General features: G+C 48.4%; 1 protein-coding gene across 1 annotated transcript in view; it reads left to right on the top strand.

Moving 5' to 3' along the window:
• Nucleotides 1–18,378, top strand: part of LOC129828642 (ankyrin repeat and fibronectin type-III domain-containing protein 1-like) — a 101,398-nt gene that overhangs the window by 11,324 nt on the left and 71,696 nt on the right. The window contains exons 3-6 of the mRNA XM_055889736.1: nucleotides 3,669–3,870; nucleotides 6,699–6,909; nucleotides 13,857–14,051; nucleotides 16,400–16,513. Coding sequence (XP_055745711.1) covers nucleotides 3,669–3,870; nucleotides 6,699–6,909; nucleotides 13,857–14,051; nucleotides 16,400–16,513 — 722 coding nt within the window. The remainder of the gene's footprint in view (nucleotides 1–3,668; nucleotides 3,871–6,698; nucleotides 6,910–13,856; nucleotides 14,052–16,399; nucleotides 16,514–18,378) is intronic.

The following is an 18,378-nucleotide window of genomic DNA, read 5'->3' as shown; positions in this document are numbered from 1 at the left end:
TGGCTGAAGAGCGCTCCACATAGTGGCTGAAGAGCGCTCCACATAGTGGCTGAAGAGCGCTCCACATAGTGGCTGAAGAGCGCTCCACATAACTGCTGAAGAGCGCTCCACATACCTGCTGAAGAGCGCTCCACATAACTGCTGAAGAGCGCTCCACATAGTGGCTGAAGAGCGCTCCACATAACTGCTGAAGAGCGCTCCACATAGTGGCTGAAGAGCGCTCCACATAGTGGCTGAAGAGCGCTCCACATAGTGGCTGAAGAGCACTCCACATACCTGCTGAAGAGCGATCCACATAGTGGCTGAAGAGCGCTCCACATAGTGGCTGAAGGGCGCTCCACATAGTGGCTGAAGAGCGCTCCACATAGTGGCTGAAGAGCGCTCCACATAACTCCTGAAGAGCGCTCCACATAGTGGCTGAAGAGCGCTCCACATAACTGCTGAAGAGCGCTCCACATAGTGGCTGAAGAGCGCTCCACATAGTGGCTGAAGAGCGCTCCACATACCTGCTGAAGAGCGATCCACATAGTGGCTGAAGAGCGCTCCACATAGTGGCTGAAGGGCGCTCCACATAGTGGCTGAAGAGCGCTCCACATAGTGGCTGAAGAGCGCTCCACATAACTCCTGAAGAGCGCTCCACATAGTGGCTGAAGAGCGCTCCACATAGTGGCTGAAGAGCGCTCCACATAGTGGCTGAAGAGCGCTCCACATAGTGGCTGAAGAGCGCTCCACATAGTGGCTGAAGAGCGCTCCACATAGTGGCTGAAGGGCGCTCCACATAGTGGCTGAAGAGCGCTCCACATAGTGGCTGAAGAGCGCTCCACATAGTGGCTGAAGAGCGCTCCACATAGTGGCTGAAGAGCGCTCCACATAGTGGCTGAAGAGCGCTCCACATAGTGGCTGAAGAGCGCTCCACATACCTGCTGAAGAGCGCTCCACATAGTGGCTGAAGAGCGCTCCACATAGTGGCTGAAGAGCGCTCCACATAGTGGCTGAAGAGCGCTCCACATACCTGCTGAAGAGCGCTCCACATACCTGCTGAAGAGCGCTCCACATAACTGCTGAAGAGCGCTCCACATAGTGGCTGAAGAGCGCTCCACATAACTGCTGAAGAGCGCTCCACATAGTGGCTGAAGAGCGCTCCACATAGTGGCTGAAGAGCGCTCCACATAGTGGCTGAAGAGCACTCCACATACCTGCTGAAGAGCGATCCACATAGTGGCTGAAGAGCGCTCCACATAGTGGCTGAAGGGCGCTCCACATAGTGGCTGAAGAGCGCTCCACATAGTGGCTGAAGAGCGCTCCACATAACTCCTGAAGAGCGCTCCACATAGTGGCTGAAGAGCGCTCCACATAACTGCTGAAGAGCGCTCCACATAGTGGCTGAAGAGCGCTCCACATAGTGGCTGAAGAGCGCTCCACATACCTGCTGAAGAGCGATCCACATAGTGGCTGAAGAGCGCTCCACATAGTGGCTGAAGGGCGCTCCACATAGTGGCTGAAGAGCGCTCCACATAGTGGCTGAAGAGCGCTCCACATAGTGGCTGAAGAGCGCTCCACATAACTCCTGAAGAGCGCTCCACATAGTGGCTGAAGAGCGCTCCACATAGTGGCTGAAGAGCGCTCCACATAGTGGCTGAAGAGCGCTCCACATAGTGGCTGAAGAGCGCTCCACATAGTGGCTGAAGGGCGCTCCACATAGTGGCTGAAGAGCGCTCCACATAGTGGCTGAAGAGCGCTCCACATAGTGGCTGAAGAGCGCTCCACATAGTGGCTGAAGAGCGCTCCACATAGTGGCTGAAGAGCGCTCCACATACCTGCTGAAGAGCGCTCCACATAGTGGCTGAAGAGCGCTCCACATAGTGGCTGAAGGGCGCTCCACATAGTGGCTGAAGAGCGCTCCACATAGTGGCTGAAGAGCGCTCCACATAGTGGCTGAAGAGCGCTCCACATAGTGGCTGAAGAGCGCTCCACATAGTGGCTGAAGAGCGCTCCACATACCTGCTGAAGAGCGCTCCACATAGTGGCTGAAGAGCGCTCCACATAGTGGCTGAAGAGCGCTCCACATAGTGGCTGAAGAGCGCTCCACATACCTGCTGAAGAGTGCTCCACATAGTGGCTGAAGAGCGCTCCACATAGTGGCTGAAGAGCGCTCCACATAGTGACTGAAGAGCGCTCCACATAGTGGCTGAAGGGCGCTCCACATAGTGGCTGAAGAGCGCTCCACATAGTGACTGAAGAGCGCTCCACATAGTGACTGAAGGGCGCTCCACATAGTGGCTGAAGAGCGCTCCACATAGTGGCTGAAGGGCGCTCCACATAGTGGCTGAAGAGCGCTCCACATACCACATAATGGAGCTCCTCACTTCTCTCTCACAGCTGAGTGGAGCTTCGCTTTTGCACCAGCATAGATGAACTTGGCAACCAAAAAATCGCTATTGAATCAAATTAAACAAAATTAGGACAAATTATAAGAATCACCTTCATTTGCCAAGTTCGTTTACATAGTCAGAATTTGACTTGATGATATGGTGCTGCTAGTAATAGACAACATTTGGAGACAGAATACAGACTGAGGAATTTATCACCAGCCGTGCACTGTAGTTGTTGGTATTTGTTGTTGTGATGACAAGTTGCATCCTGTAAATGACTTATAATATTTCTACATTATGACACCTTACGTAAGGTGTTAACAAATGTTTTGCTTCAGAATCCAATATTCAACTAAAATCTTTCTACATGTGATTGTGTTGTGATGATTCTATGGTAGAAAACCCATTTCTGTGTTATTATTTCACCACTGTAAAAAAAAATGTCCACCTTTATTTAATGTTTCATGTCCCAGTGTGTACCTCTTTGTCTCTCTTGTCATTTCCCTGAGCGCCAGATTAAATCTGTGCAGCCGATGGGGAAATTAATTTAACGGAGCCTGTGGGTCAACAGTAATTTTTCCAACCGGGCAGAAGTGAGCGAAGCAATCATTTATGGCTGGTCTATCTAGCTGGCCAGAAGGCTTGAGTAATGGTTATTTGGTGTGTTTCTTGGAAATATGATGTGAGGATCATTAGAGATTGTTCAGACATTGCTCTGTCAATACGTTCCTGGAATTAGCGGCCGTTCCATGGCCCAAATCATCCATGTTAGCGTATCATTCAGAGAGAGACTCAGAAATGAACCCTTTTCACCTTTCACTAATACATCTGTCAGTAAGACTCTTCCACTGTCATGGATCTGTTACTCATTAATGTTGTACTGTCTCCGTATTTATCACATGTATAACTGGGTAGAAATGTTCTCAAAGGAAATTGATTATGCACATTTAAATGACGTTTTCCTTCACAGTCCGATGAAGAAAACTGAAGTGCATACGTGTGTTTTTTTTTTTGTCCAAAAATATAATCTAGATGTTTTAACTTGCCCCAGACATGAAGAGCGCCTTGGTATTTTTCTAATATATTTTCCTCCCTCCCTCCTTTAGGAACTTCTGTTCCGTCAGAACCTTCTATTACAAGTGCAGAACCTGAAACTCATCCATTTTCAAACTCATCAGTTTGTACTGTATTTATTGTGTAATTGGGTAGAAATGTTACTGTCCTCAACAGAACTTGCTCTTGCACATTCAAATAACTTTTCTCTCCCTCCCTCCCTTCTCTCCTTCCCTTCTTCAGGAACTATTCTGTCGGCATGACTCAACAGATGCAGAACCTGCAGCTGTCCCATACCAGGAAGTGCTCGGGAGGCCCCGCCTCCCCCAGCGCCGCCAAGCGCCTCTACAGGAACCTATCAGAGAAGCTGAAAGGAGGCCACTCCTCCTTCGAGGACGCCTACTTCTTTGGCCGCGGAGAACGCCACGGTCATCACAAGGGCTCGGTGAGTTGGGGTTGTGTGTCCATGCCATGTTTGTGGGTTTGTTTTCACATCCAAGACATTTTCAGAAAGTTGAAGCTCATTTACTGAATTCCTATACATTTTTAAAGCTATTTGGAGAACAGCAAAAACAAGCATGAGGGACCTCAGCCTTTATCACATTTGTTGCTGTGGCTTCATTCACCCCAGTCCATCTACAAACACATAGCTATACAATTAGCCACTACACAGTAACTCACATCAACTCAGCACTGGGATATAACACTATCATTTAATACATACAGAGGGATCAGTTTGGCAGAAAAAGTATTTTAATAAAAAGTAAACAAATAAGTTTTTTTTGCTTTACAGAACTTTGTTGTTATTGTTGCAGTTTTACAGCAAATTTTCTGCAATTGTACACATTTTGCCATGACTTATGCCATGTTCATATGATATCTGAGTGAGAGTGACTAACAAAATCAATGGGGGCCCCCTGGAGGTCAGGGCCCCTGGGCACGTGTCCTGCGTGCTCGGTCGGTAATTCTGTCTGTCTGTGTGTGTGTGTGTGTGTGTGTGTGTGTGTGTGTGTGTGTGTGTGTGTGTGTGTGTGTGTGTGTGTTTGCCTGTGTGTGTGTGTTTGCCTGTGTGTGTGAGAGATTTCAGTGTGTTCTCACACTGATGTGTCTCAGTCTGATGACATGTCCCATCTGGTTACATCTCACATACAGCTGGTTGTTTACTCATCATTGTAGCTAGATGCTGTAGCTGATGAAGATGCTGTAGCTAGATGATGTAGCTGATGAAGATGCTGTAGCTAGATGCTGTAGCTGATGAAGATGCTGTAGCTAGATGCTGTAGCTGATGAAGATGCTGTAGCTAGATGCTGTAGCTGATGAAGATGCTGTAGCTGATGAAGATGCTGTAGCTAGATGCTGTAGCTGATGAAGATGCTGTAGCTAGATGCTGTAGCTGATGAAGATGCTGTAGCTAGATGCTGTAGCTGATGAAGATGCTGTAGCTAGATGCTGTAGCTGATGAAGATGCTGTAGCTAGATGCTGTAGCTGATGAAGATGCTGTAGCTGATGAAGATGCTGTAGCTAGATGCTGTAGCTGATGAAGATGCTGTAGCTAGATGCTGTAGCTGATGAAGATGCTGTAGCTAGATGCTGTAGCTGATGAAGATGCTGTAGCTAGATGCTGTAGCTAGATGCTGTAGCTGATGAAGATGCTGTAGCTAGATGCTGTAGCTGATGAAGATGCTGTAGCTAGATGCTGTAGCTGATGAAGATGCTGTAGCTAGATGCTGTAGCTGATGAAGATGCTGTAGCTAGATGCTGTAGCTGATGAAGATGCTGTAGCTAGATGCTGTAGCTAGATGCTGTAGCTGATGAAGATGCTGTAGCTAGATGCTGTAGCTGATGAAGATGCTGTAGCTAGATGCTGTAGCTGATGAAGATGCTGTAGCTGATGAAGATGCTGTAGCTAGATGCTGTAGCTGATGAAGATGCTGTAGCTAGATGCTGTAGCTGATGAAGATGCTGTAGCTAGATGCTGTAGCTGATGAAGATGCTGTAGCTAGATGCTGTAGCTGATGAAGATGCTGTAGCTAGATGATGTAGCTGATGAAGATGCTGTAGCTAGATGCTGTAGCTGATGAAGATGCTGTAGCTAGATGCTGTAGCTGATGAAGATGCTGTAGCTAGATGCTGTAGCTGATGAAGATGCTGTAGCTAGATGATGTAGCTGATGAAGATGCTGTAGCTAGATGCTGTAGCTGATGAAGATGGTGTAGCTAGATGCTGTAGCTAGATGCTGTAGCTGATGAAGATGGTGTAGCTAGATGCTGTAGCTGATGAAAATGCCAAATGTCCGTTTGGGATATTACAACAACAAAGAAGTTACTACAAACAAACAAAAACATATTTTTTTGTACCTCTGACATCATCACACGCCAGATAGAACAGAATAATATGTACTGCTGGGTTTTGAACCACGCTGCCTGACGCTCCGTTTGGTCAACAAAACCAAAACAAAGGCGCTGGGGAGAACAGTGGCATTGTTTCCCCTAATTCGGATTCCATCTTTAAATGTTACCGCTTCAGCCCTTTCACTGCAATGGCTACCTCCTTCTCTTCACCTCTCTTCTCTCACGTTCCTTTGTGTCTCTCTCTCTCTCCACTGGTCGTGTTGCAGTTGGTTTCTAAATGTCACTGCTTTTTGGACAGAATGTTCTTACAGGCTTTTCGTTACACACACATGCACACTTGTCATTAGTCCTCCAGGCGTATGTATTTCCATCACACTGAACAATAACCATAGCATTGGCTTAATCACACTCCAATTGATCTGATGTTAACCCACACACACGTTCCGTTCCACCGACACGCTACAATGATAATTGAATGTGAAATGTGTGATATGATATTGATTGAGCCAATCGATCAGAGAGTGTAGGTTTTTTATTCTGGGTGTTGGATCGTGTCAGTGTTCTCTCACTGTGACAGATAGACACTACTGTCCCCATGTAATAATCATACATCTGGCATCTGCTTTTATCCAAAGCCACTTAGTCATGCATGCATAAATGTTTTACGTATGGTTGGTCCTGGGAATCGAACCCACTAGTCTGGCATTGCAAGTGCCATGCTCTACAGAGGACCACCTCTCCTCTCTACGGTCCATCAATCACTCCACTTTGTTGCTTTGTCTGCCCTTGGTTTGGTTAAAGCTCCATTTGTCTATCAGTATAGCTCAGAGCCTATGACTTTCTGGAGCTGTGGGTGAGTGCTGTTGATGACGACAACAATGGGGATTGTCTCCTGACCCCTGTGTGTGTGTCCCCCTCCAGAACATGCAGGGTAGTGAGTGTCTGTTTGAGGCGGTGGAGCAGCAGGATGTAGATGCTGTCCAGATCCTTCTCTACCAGTACACAGCTGAGGAGCTGGCCCTCAACACACCCAACAGCCAAGGGTTAACGCCGCTAGACGTGGCCATCATGACCAACAACACCCCCATAGCCAAACTACTGCTGAAGGCCGGCAGCAAGGAGAGCCCTCACTGTGAGTATTTATTAACCTCTATTTAACTAGGCAAGTTAGTTAAGAACAAATTCTTATTTTCAATAACAGCCTAGGAACAGTTAACAGTGGGTTAACTGCCTTGTTCGGGGGCAGAACGACAGATTTTTACCTTGTCAGCTCAGGGATTCGATCTTGCAACCTTTCGGTTACTAGTCCAACACTCTAACCACTAGGCCACCCCGTATACACTACGTAGGGCTCACTGTGTACACACTAAGTAGGGTATACTAAGTAAACACTATGGAGGGTGCAATGCGAGTACACACTAAGTAATGCAACCCATCATTGAAACCGTTACTTAAAAATACAGGAACCTTGTTCAAGCGTTTTCTTCTCTGAAGCAGTTCCTGCTTAGCCTGGCTGGCGACCCAGCTGGTACCCAGCGAGGGAGAGCTGTGACCCGCTCGTCTGGACTACGTGTGTTGCTATAATATTCACCCAGAAATTGAGAGATTTTTTTATTGGTCCTTTCAAATGTTTTGTTTTCGTCTGGGGTTGAGACCTCTTTTAATGGAAGGGGGCGGTGCTCGGGGGGGGCGGTGCTCGGGGGGGCGGTAATCGGGGTGCGGCGCTCGGGGGGCGGCGCTCGGGGTGCGGTGCTCGGGGGTGCGGTGCTCGGGGGGGGCGGTGCTCGGGGGGGGCGGTGCTCGGGGGGGGCGGTGCTCGGGGGGGGGCGGTGCTCGGGGGGGGCGGTGCTCGGGGGGGGCGGTGCTCGGGGGGGCGGTGCTCGGGGGGGCGGTGCTCGGGGGGGCGGTGCTCGGGGGGGCGGTGCTCGGGGGGGCGGTGCTCGGGGGGGGGCGGTGCTCGGGGGGGGCGGTGCTCGGGGGGGCGGTGCTCGGGGGGGCGGTGCTCGGGGGGGGCGGTGCTCGGGGGGGGCGGTGCTCGGGGGGGCGGCGCTCGGGGGGGCGGCGCTCGGGGGGCGGCGCTCGGGGGGCGGTGTTGGCTGTACAGAACCAGCCAGTTAAAGCCCACTTCGTTATCGATGCATCGTGCTGACATCAAACAGTCTATTCACACTTTGAAGTCAGGAGGACTCTGAGTTTGGTGTCAGCCAGACTACTTTATGCCTTTTTATCCATGGTTTTCTAGTAGGGCTGGCCAATATAGATTTCTTTATTTATTTCTTTGCGATAACTATAAATTATGAGAAAATATTTTGAGGGGGGAGGTGCTAGAACCGGGCGATATGGACAGAAAGTCATAACACGATAAATTTAACTATTTTGCTCGATAACAAATACAACAATCTTTTTTTAATTTTATGGACAGTTACTTTACATTAGCAGCAGAGCTCTAGATTTTTTGTTTCCAGTGCCAAGACAACTGAGATGGTAGCCTATGATTTTAAAGAGTAAGCTGTTTTATCTAACATGTACAGGGAATGCATGATAGATGTTTTGATGTGTAACCTGTCAATATAAGATCCAGAATGATCCGATTTCCTTTTTTGTCTCTTCAGAGAATAGTCCAACATCTTTGTGCGTATTGACCTATAGGTTATATTATTTACCACCTGAGGAAGAAGGAACACAACACTGCTAACTGTAAATATGATATTGTTGCTAGATAGCCATGTATGCTAATTGATTCATCTATGCCTATGGTCCTACACAAACTTTCCAGCGTTAAGCCAAGTCTACTTGATGTACAGTAGGCCTGTTCATTGCAAATGGCGCACTCCGCTCAGCGACAAAACCCTACTAACTACATGCTACTCCGGTTGTAAAGTGGTGCTATGAACTCAATATTATGCAGGGAGAAATACATGAAAGACTCATAGAAAACTGTGACTCTCCTCTCTGTAACTACAACAACAGTAGTTGCTCGGAAAACTGTATTTTTCCCTCAATGGCATTTTGATCAAAGGTCCCTGGTGTTTGTGCTTCTCAGAATGCATCTCTCCGTCCTTGTGCGCACAGTAGGGAGAGGGAGTGAGAGTCAGCATGCTACAGCGAAACAAGGACAGGCAGATACTTTCATAGAAGGAATCATATATTACATAGGCTATTACCGTTGACCAAATAATGTTTATAGAACAATCTACAGGAACGTTGTGTAGTGAAAGTATGCCAAAGCAAAATACTTCGGTAAGAGGAAGGCAATGTTTTTCTTCCCAGCTCTATTTTCTATTCAATACTACTTTAGTGTACTACTACTTTAGTGTAATACTACTTTAATGTACTACTACTTTAGTGTACTACTACTTTAGTGTACTACTACTTTAGTGTACTACTACTTTAGTGTAATACTACTTTAGTGTACTACTACTTTAGAGTACTACTACTTTAGTGTACTACTACTTTAGAGTACTACTACTTTAGTGTAATACTACTTTAGTGTACTACTACTTTATTGTATTACTACTTTAGTGTACTACTACTTTATTGTATTACTACTTTAGTGTTCTACTACTTTAGTGTAATACTACTTTAGTGTACTACTACTTTATTGTATTACTACTTTAGTGTACTACTACTTTAGTGTAATACTACTTTAGTGTATTACTACTGTGCCTTTAGTACTTGAGGTAACCCTAGAGACCGGGGTACACTAGACCTCCCACCCCTCCTCTCTTGAGGTGTCCCTCATGTGTAGGATACAATACAGAATGAGTGGTAGTGCTGTGGTGTGGGTTAGATCTAGACAGGGGCAGTGTTTGTATCTGTGACTCAGCAACGCTCTCAGCTTACTGGGCTTGTATAAGCTCCTTCACTCCCTCCCTCCTCCACTTCCAGCCATCTCTCCATCCATCCCTCCTTCACCTCTCCTAGACAGGTGGTTCTTACCTGGACAGGAAAGCACCTCACAAGCCTTCAGTTTGTGTATTTGTGCGTGTGCGTGTGTGCGTGTGTGTGTGCGTGTGCGTGTGTGTGTGTGTGTGTGTGTGTGCGTCTACTCCGCTCCATGTTAGGGACACGTCTAACTGAGGTGAAGCAGTGGCCACTTCAGAGTCTAACTAACCAAGTCTAGAGGGGCAGCCGCACATCCCCTAACCCTATCCCAGGCCAGAGGATGGGCCACCAGGGCCACCGGGCCTCCCCACCTCCCCACTGAAAAGCCCTGACAAAGTTTGACATTTAATGGTTTAACTTTTCCAATGATGCATGTAATGCCCTGCCAATTATACCTAAGTGATTTATTGTCCTCCGGGGCTGAGAGCGGAGAAAGTGGAGTTTTTATAAACACACACATGCATGCAAGCAGGCACAGACACACACCCCTTACTGTGGTACAAACCGATCCCTGTAAACAAACAGAGGGGTAAGCGCGTTTCTGTTTGTCCTCCTGGGGCTTAATGCTTCAAGTGCCAGGGTTTGACAGACCAGGTATGGAGAGGGTTGGCTGGGTTGGGTGAAGGGGTGGGGTGGGGGGTCTGACAGACCAGGTTTGGAGAGGGTTGGCTGGGTTGGAGGGGTGGGGTGGAGGGGTGGGGGGTCTGACAGACCAGGTATGGAGAGGGTTGCCTGGGTGGGGGGTCTGACAGACCAGGTTTGGAGACGGTTGGCTGGGTTGGGGTGGAGGGGTGGGGTGGAGGGGTGGGGGGTCTGACAGACCAGGTTTGGAGACGGTTGGCTGGGTTGGGGTGGAGGGGTGGGGTGGAGGGGTAGGGGGTCTGACAGACCAGGTTTGGAGACGGTTGGCTGGTTTGGGTGGAGGGGTGGGGGGTCTGACAGACCAGGTTTGGAGACGGTTGGCTGGGTTGGGGTGGTGGGGTGGAGGGGTAGGGGGTCTGACAGACCAGGTTTGGAGACGGTTGGCTGGGTTGGGTGGAGGGGTGGGGGGTCTGACAGACCAGGTTTGGAGACGGTTGGCTGGGTTGGGGTGGAGGGGTGGGGGGTCTGACTAACAGACTGGGTCAGAGAGATCACTCCAGATTCAAGTCGAAATTTGACGTTGTTGCAGGTCACAAGGACATTTGGGAGACGGCCTCAAAACCGTCGACTAGGGGCAAAAAAAATAAAACTCTTAAACCTGTGCCGGGAGCTGGGATTGAAGCCACCTGCGGTCTATGGAGTGGGAGTGCACTGCTTAGACCACTGCACTAGTCATCCACAATGAGTTAGCAAGGTTAATTAACCCAAACCGTAATCCTTCATTTAACCAATCGGAATTAGAAGTATACCCAAAAGTTGTTTCTGTATCCCAAACATGAACCTTTATTTTAACCCAGTCGGAATGAATGCCTTAACTTAACCGTAGAGCTGTTTTTGTGTGCCTAATACGCCTAAAACATCTGTGCCTAAATGAAGGATGTTGCCACTAGGGGCAATGGTGAGCATCGTTAGGCTTGGATATTGCTAAGATGTTGTGGACGGGGGTGGTGAATGGGCGTAATCTGCGAGCTCTGGCCCCGAGGATGGCGTGTTCAATCTCAATGATTGGCACTTGTTTTTGCAACGTTGACATTTGGAGAAACTTCCAAATTTGACGTTTGGAGAAACGTGGAAAAACATCTAATTCTGCAGTGAGACTGTGAGGGCTTGATGGGCGTGGTAGCCCAACCATGGAGCGGGTTGGAGGGTAATTAACGAGTCCCGCCAGGGGACTTTATTTAGGCCCACCGCTCTTCATCCCGCCGTAGAACTGACCTGCCGGCAGACAGGCCAGACAATGAGCCAGTGTGTGAGCTTGTGTGCATGTGCTCACGCGTGTGTGTGTGTGGCTGGATGGACAGCTCTGCATGTTAATTTATAGCCCCATCAATTAACCACAGCCTGCGTCAGGCCTGTCACTCCTGAAGAAGCAGGAAATTGCACCTCGACAAGGCTAATACGGCTGCCACTCTTTTCCACTGCAGACCAGACTCAGGATGTGTCCAAAATTGCACCCTATTCCCTACCTGGTCCCTATTGTTCCTGGTCAAAAGGAGTGCACTTCATAGACGTAGTGCGCCATTTAAAACGTAGCTTCAGACTTAACTCAGACCCAGAGGTAACGAGATGGAAGAATGGAGGGATCACTGGGCTGTTTACTTACTCTGTCGTCCTCTCTCTTTGTCACTCATCATCCCTCTACCCTCACTCCATCCCTCCACCTTCACTCATCATCCCTCTACCCTCACTCCATCCCTCCACCCTCACTCCATCCCTCCACCTTCACTCCATCCCTCCACCTTCACTCATCATCCCTCTACCCTCACTCCATCCCTCCACCCTCACTCCATCCCTCCACCCTCACTCCATCCCTCCACCTTCACTCATCATCCCTCTACCCTCACTCCATCCCTCCACCCTCACTCCATCCCTCCACCTTCACTCCATCCCTCCACCTTCACTCATCATCCCTCTACCCTCACTCCATCCCTCCACCTTCACTCCATCCCTCCACCTTCACTCATCATCCCTCTACCCTCACTCCATCCCTCCACCTTCACTCCATCCCTCCACCTTCACTCCATCCCTCCACCCTCACTCATCATCCCTCTACCCTCACTCCATCCCTCCACCCTCACTCATCATCCCTCTACCCTCACTCCATCCCTCCACCTTCACTCATCATCCCTCTACCCTCACTCCATCCCTCCACCTTCACTCCATCCCTCCACCTTCACTCCATCCCTCCACCTTCACTCATCATCCCTCTACCCTCACTCCATCCCTCCACCCTCACTCCATCCCTCCACCTTCACTCATCATCCCTCTACCCTCACTCCATCCCTCCATCCTCACTCCATCCCTCCACCTTCACTCATCATCCCTCTACCCTCACTCCATCCCTCCACCCTCACTCCATCCCTCCCTCCCCAGGAGGCAGGGGCACGGTGAGAGGACCGTGAAAGAGGGTCTTCTTCTACAGACATGTTTATTTGTTTATGTTGCTGTCATGGTCAATGACAAGAGAGAGAGAGAGAGGAATAGAGATGGAAAGAGAGAGAGAGATGAAGAGAGAGAGGAAGAGAGAGAGAGAGAGAGGAAGAGAGAGAGAGAGAGGAAGAGAGATGGAAAGAGAGAGAGAGAGGAAGAGAGAGAGGAAGAGAGAGAGAGAGGAAGAGAGAGACAGCGAGAGAGAGGAAGAGAGAGAGAGAGAGAGAGAGAGAGAGAGGAAGAAAGAGTCAGAGAGAAAGAGAGAGACAGAGAGAAAGAGAGAGACAGAGAGAAAGAGAGAGAGAGAGACAGAGAGAAAGAGAGAGACGGAGAGGAAGAGAGAAAGAGAGTCTCTTTCTTCCTCTCTCTCTCTCTCTGTCTCTCTCTTTCTCTCTGTCTCTCTTTCTCTCTGTCTCTCTCTTCCTCTTCTCTCTCTCTTCCTCTTCTCTCTCTCTTCCTCTCTGTGGTCTGAATACTCTCCGAATGCACTGTAATATGATACATTATAACTGTATATCTGACATGGTACTTGTCTTCTTTTTAAAGCCCATAACCATGTGTGTGAGGTGTATACTTTTGTTTCAAAGTACAGTTTTTTAAGACTACCAAGAAACAACTATGTGTGACCCTGATTTAGCCCACTGCAGTAAAACCTTGCCTGTGAAAAGGAAAATCTTCCTGTCCTGCAAATGCCAATTCACCCAACCCGCACCGATATATCTAAATGCTTTTGTATTCCTTTAGGCTCGCTCCAGTGTAGGGCGAAGGGCTGTTTATAAGGCAGATGTAAACAGCAGGAAATGACAGATGTTCAGTGGTTTAAACGCGCCGGTTGGAGCGCCATAAGGGGACTACAGCTAGTTTTTATAAATATATATATTTTTTACCACAGAGTCGAGATGAGCCGAATATTCCGCCATTGTGAGCTAGCTAGCTAGAATTGATTTTGGGCATCAATATGGCGGCCACTCTGGCTGAGAACATTCATGACAGTGGTGTGACACGACAGAGAAATGTAGGTGCAACCTATGTCTGTCTGTGTTCTAGTCCTTCTAGAGTGGTAAGGGCAGGAGAACTACAATGGTACGTCTAGAACTTGTCTGTTTTGTGTCTGTGTTCTAGTTGTCAGTGTGGAGAGTCGCGAGGCCCACCTTGGCAGCCTGGTCATCGAGGCAGAGAGGAGGGCAGGGGAGCTGGCTGCCCAGGCCCAGAGAGACGGCCTCAGCCTGGAGGCCTGTGACAAGGACAAGCAGCTCCGAGCCTGGGAGTGGAGGTGCAAGCTCTACAAACGCATGGCGACTGGCTTCCAGCATGCACGTGAGTATCGTGTGTGTTTCTGGAGGGGGGAGGCTGTGTGTGTTTCTGGAAGGGGGGAGGCTGTGTGTGTTTCTGGAGGGGGGAGGCTGTGTGTGTTTCTGGAGGGGGGAGGCTGTGTGTGTTTCTGGAGGGGGGAGGCTGTGTGTGTTTCTGGAGGGGGGAGGCTGTGTGTGTTTCTGGAGGGTGGAGGCTGTGTGTGTTTCTGGAGGGGGGAGGCTGTGTGTGTGGGTCTGTTTTCATTGTTCCTAGTCAGGGACTGGTTTAGACCTGGGACACCAGGTGGGTGCAATTCATTATCAGGTAGAACAGAAAAGCAGGAGGCTCCGGATCTCGTAGGGTCAGAGTTGAATACCTCTGGCTGAAGTAAACGCCATGGTGGAGGAGAGAGTGTTTCTGAAAACATACACCTTTATTCTTTAGAACTGGAGTAAACGTGTTGGTTCTTGTTGTTTGTGTTGTTGGTGTTTTGGTACTTCAGGCTGCCTCTCTTTGTGTGGTTGTCCTGCATTTCCATTCCAGACCATGACAGAGTACCCGAGGACTTGGCTTGTTCAAGGACTACCCACGGTGTTCCATTCAATCTAGTGTAGTATATTGACTTCACAGTGGCAGTATTGAAAGTGACCTGGTATTGGGTTAGTTTGGTGCTCTTCATTGTGGACTATCTATTTTCTAGATCTAGTTCCGTTTTTTGGAAGAGAACAACCAGATTGTAAGAGTGAACCCAACAACCCCAACACGTCTGTAGAACGCACACACACACCTGGGAGGTGTCTGCTCTGACATTGTGTCTATATCAAAGTACATCTGAGTGAGGTTATTATGGCTGGCAAGTGATCCAGACTTCACAGTTACCCTATTCCCTTTATAGCGCACTACTTTGGACCAGGTTGCTATTTGGGACACTGTTACAAACTGGCTGCAGGAAACGGCCAGGATGAATGTTGAGAGAATAGAGGGGAGAGTTTAGAGGGGAGAGTTTAGAGAGGATATAATAGAGGGGAGAGTTTAGAGGGGAGAGTTTAGAGGGGAGAGTTTAGAGAGGATATAATAGAGGGGTGAGAATAGAGGGGAGAGTTTAGAGGGGAGAGTTTAGAGGGGAGAGTTTAGAGGGGAGAGTTTAGAGGGGTGAGTTTAGAGGGGTGAGTTTAGAGGGGTGAGTTTAGAGGGGTGAGTTTAGAGGGGATATAATAGAGGGGTGAGAATAGAGGGGAGAGTTTAGAGGGGATATAATAGAGGGGAGAGTTTAGAGGGGAGAGTTTAGAGGGGAGAGTTTAGAGGGGAGAGTTGAGGGGAGAGAATAGAGGGGAGAGAATAGAGGGGAGAGAATAGAGGGGAGAGAATAGAGGGGAGAGAATAGAGGGGAGAGAATAGAGGGGAGAGTTTAGAGGGCAGAGTTTAGAGGGCAGAGTTTAGAGGGCAGAGTTTAGAGGGCAGAGTTTAGAGGGCAGAGTTTAGAGGGCAGAGTTTAGAGGGCAGAGTTTAGAGGGCAGAGTTTAGAGGGCAGAGTTTAGAGGGCAGAGTTTAGAGGGCAGAGTTTAGAGGGGAGAGTTTAGAGGGGATATAATAGAGAGGATATAATAGAGGGGAGAGAATAGAGGGGAGGGTTTAGAGGGGAGAGTTTAGAGAGGATATAATAGAGGGGAGAGTTTAGAGGGGAGAGTTTAGAGGGGAGAGTTTAGAGGGGAGAGTTTAGAGGGGAGAGTTTAGAGGGGAGAGTTTAGAGGGGAGAGTTTAGAGGGGATATAATAGAGGGGATATAATAGAGGGGATATAATAGAGGGGATATAATAGAGGGGATATAATAGAGGGGATATAATAGAGGGGATAGAATAGAGGGGATAGAATAGAGGGGAGAGAATAGAGGGGAGAGTTTAGAGGGGAGAGTTTAGAGGGGAGAGTTTAGAGGGGAGAGTTTAGAGGGGAGAGAATAGAGGGGAGGGTTTAGAGGGGAGAGTTTAGAGAGGATATAATAGAGGGGAGAGTTTAGAGGGGAGAGATTAGAGAGGATATAATAGAGGGGAGAGTTTAGAGGGGAGAGTTTAGACTGGTCCCACCTTGAAGCCTGGTTCCTCTCAACCAGGTACAGCCAGAAGAAGACTGGCCCCACCTTGAAGCCTGGTTCCTCTCAACCAGGTACAGCCAGAAGAGGACTGGCCACCCTTCAGAGCCTGGTTCCTCTCTAGGTTTCTTCGTAGGTTCCTGCCTTTCTAGGGATTTTTCCTAGCCACTGTTTCTGCTTTTGCATTGCTTGCTGTTTGGGGTTTTAGGCTGCGCATCTGTAAAGCACTTTGTGACAACTTAAAAGGGCTTTCTAAAATGTGATGTGATTTGATTTTGATTTGTAGGTGTGCCAGAGCCCCCGTCTGCAGTGCGTCTCAGTGTAACCAGTAGCTCCTCTCTCACGGTCACGTTCCAGGAGCCCCGCTGCCTCAACTCTGCTGTGGTCACCAAGCACAGAGGTACACACACACACACACACACATAGACACACACACACAGACACACACACATTAAAGGAGCAGCAATGTAGAAAGGAAACTAAATGGGTAGGAACAAATAAATTATTGTTCCCTTAATTTGTTACTATCTGCCTCTATTGTATCTCTCTCTCTGTCTCTCTCTCTGTCTCTTATCTGTTTCTGTCTCTCTCCCTCTCTCTCAATTCAATTTAAATTGAAGGTCTCTCTCTCTCAATTCAATTTAAATTGAAGGTATTTCTCCCTCTGTCTCTCTGTCTCTCTCTCTCTCTCTGTCTCTCTCTCTCTCTCTTTCTCTTTTTGTCTCTGTGTCTCTCTCATCTGTTTCTAACCTCTGTACCCCCTCTGTCTGTCATCTCACTAACCTGTCTCCCTCTAGCCCTATGGGATGACAGTAAATCTATTCCCCATGCCATGACTGGTATTGGCTTATTCCCCTCCCTCCCCCCCTCCCTCCCTCCCTCCCTTCTAGCTACAATTACAGGCCAAAGAATAGAGAGCCCAGCAGAGAGAGATCAGTGTATTGACCTGGAAAGGGCTGGTCATTTGGGACTAATAGGCTTCTGTAGCGTGTATGTTACAGCAGGCTATTGTAATGGTTTATAGTGGTGCTGCTGTCTACTCAGCAAGGCTACAGGTGTACAAGTCTTTACGTGCCGTTTAGAAGTTCTGTGTCAAGAGAGAAAATAGACTGGGCAGAGAGAGAGAGAAAATAGACTGGGCAGAGAGAGAGAGAAAATAGACTGGGCAGAGAGAGAGAGAAAATAGACTGGGCAGAGAGAGAGAGAAAATAGACTGGGCAGAGAGAGAGAGAAAATAGACTGGGCAGAGAGAGAGAGAAAATAGACTGGGCAGAGAGAGAGAGAAAATAGACTGGGCAGAGAGAGAGAGAAAATAGACTGGGCAGAGAGAGAGAGAAAATAGACTGGGCAGAGAGAGAGAGAAAATAGACTGGGCAGAGAGAGAGAGAAAATAGACTGGGCAGAGAGAGAGAGAAAATAGACTGGGCAGAGAGAGAGAGAGAGAGAGAGAGAAAATAGACTGGGCAGAGAGAGAGAGAGAGAGAGAGAGAGAGAAAATAGACTGGGCAGAGAGAGAGAGAGAGAGAGAGAGAGAGAGAAAATAGACTGGGCAGAGAGAGAGAGAGAGAGAGAGAGAGAGAAAATAGACTGGGCAGAGAGAGAGAGAGAGAGAGAGAGAGAGAGAGAGAAAATAGACTGGGCAGAGAGAGAGAGAGAGAGAGAGAAAATAGACTGGGCAGAGAGAGAGAGAAAATAGACTGGGCAGAGAGAGAGAGAAAATAGACTGGGCAGAGAGAGAGAGAAAATAGACTGGGCAGAGAGAGAGAGAAAATAGACTGGGCAGAGAGAGAGAGAAAATAGACTGGGCAGAGAGAGAGAGAAAATAGACTGGGCAGAGAGAGAGAGAAAATAGACTGGGCAGAGAGAGAGAGAAAATAGACTGGGCAGAGAGAGAGAGAAAATAGACTGGGCAGAGAGAGAGAGAAAATAGACTGGGCAGAGAGAGAGAGAAAATAGACTGGGCAGAGAGAGAGAGAGAGAGAGAGAGAGAGAGAGAGAGAGAGACATGGCTCTCGAGAGAAGACAGGCTATGTGCACACTGCCCACAAAATGAGGTGGAAACTGAGCTGCACTTCCTAACCTCCTGCCCAATGTATGACCATATTAGAGACACATATTTCCCTCAGATTACACAGATCTACAAAGAATTTGAAAACAAACACGATTTTGATAAACTCCCATATCTACTGGGTGATATAACACAGTGTGACATCAAAGCAGCAAGATGTGTGACCTGTTGCCACAAGAAAAGGGCAACCAGTGAAG

The sequence above is a fragment of the Salvelinus fontinalis genome, chromosome 30 (genome assembly GCF_029448725.1).
Source record: "Salvelinus fontinalis isolate EN_2023a chromosome 30, ASM2944872v1, whole genome shotgun sequence".
Lineage (NCBI taxonomy): Eukaryota > Metazoa > Chordata > Actinopteri > Salmoniformes > Salmonidae > Salvelinus > Salvelinus fontinalis.
This window is presented reverse-complemented; position numbering and strand designations above follow the sequence as displayed.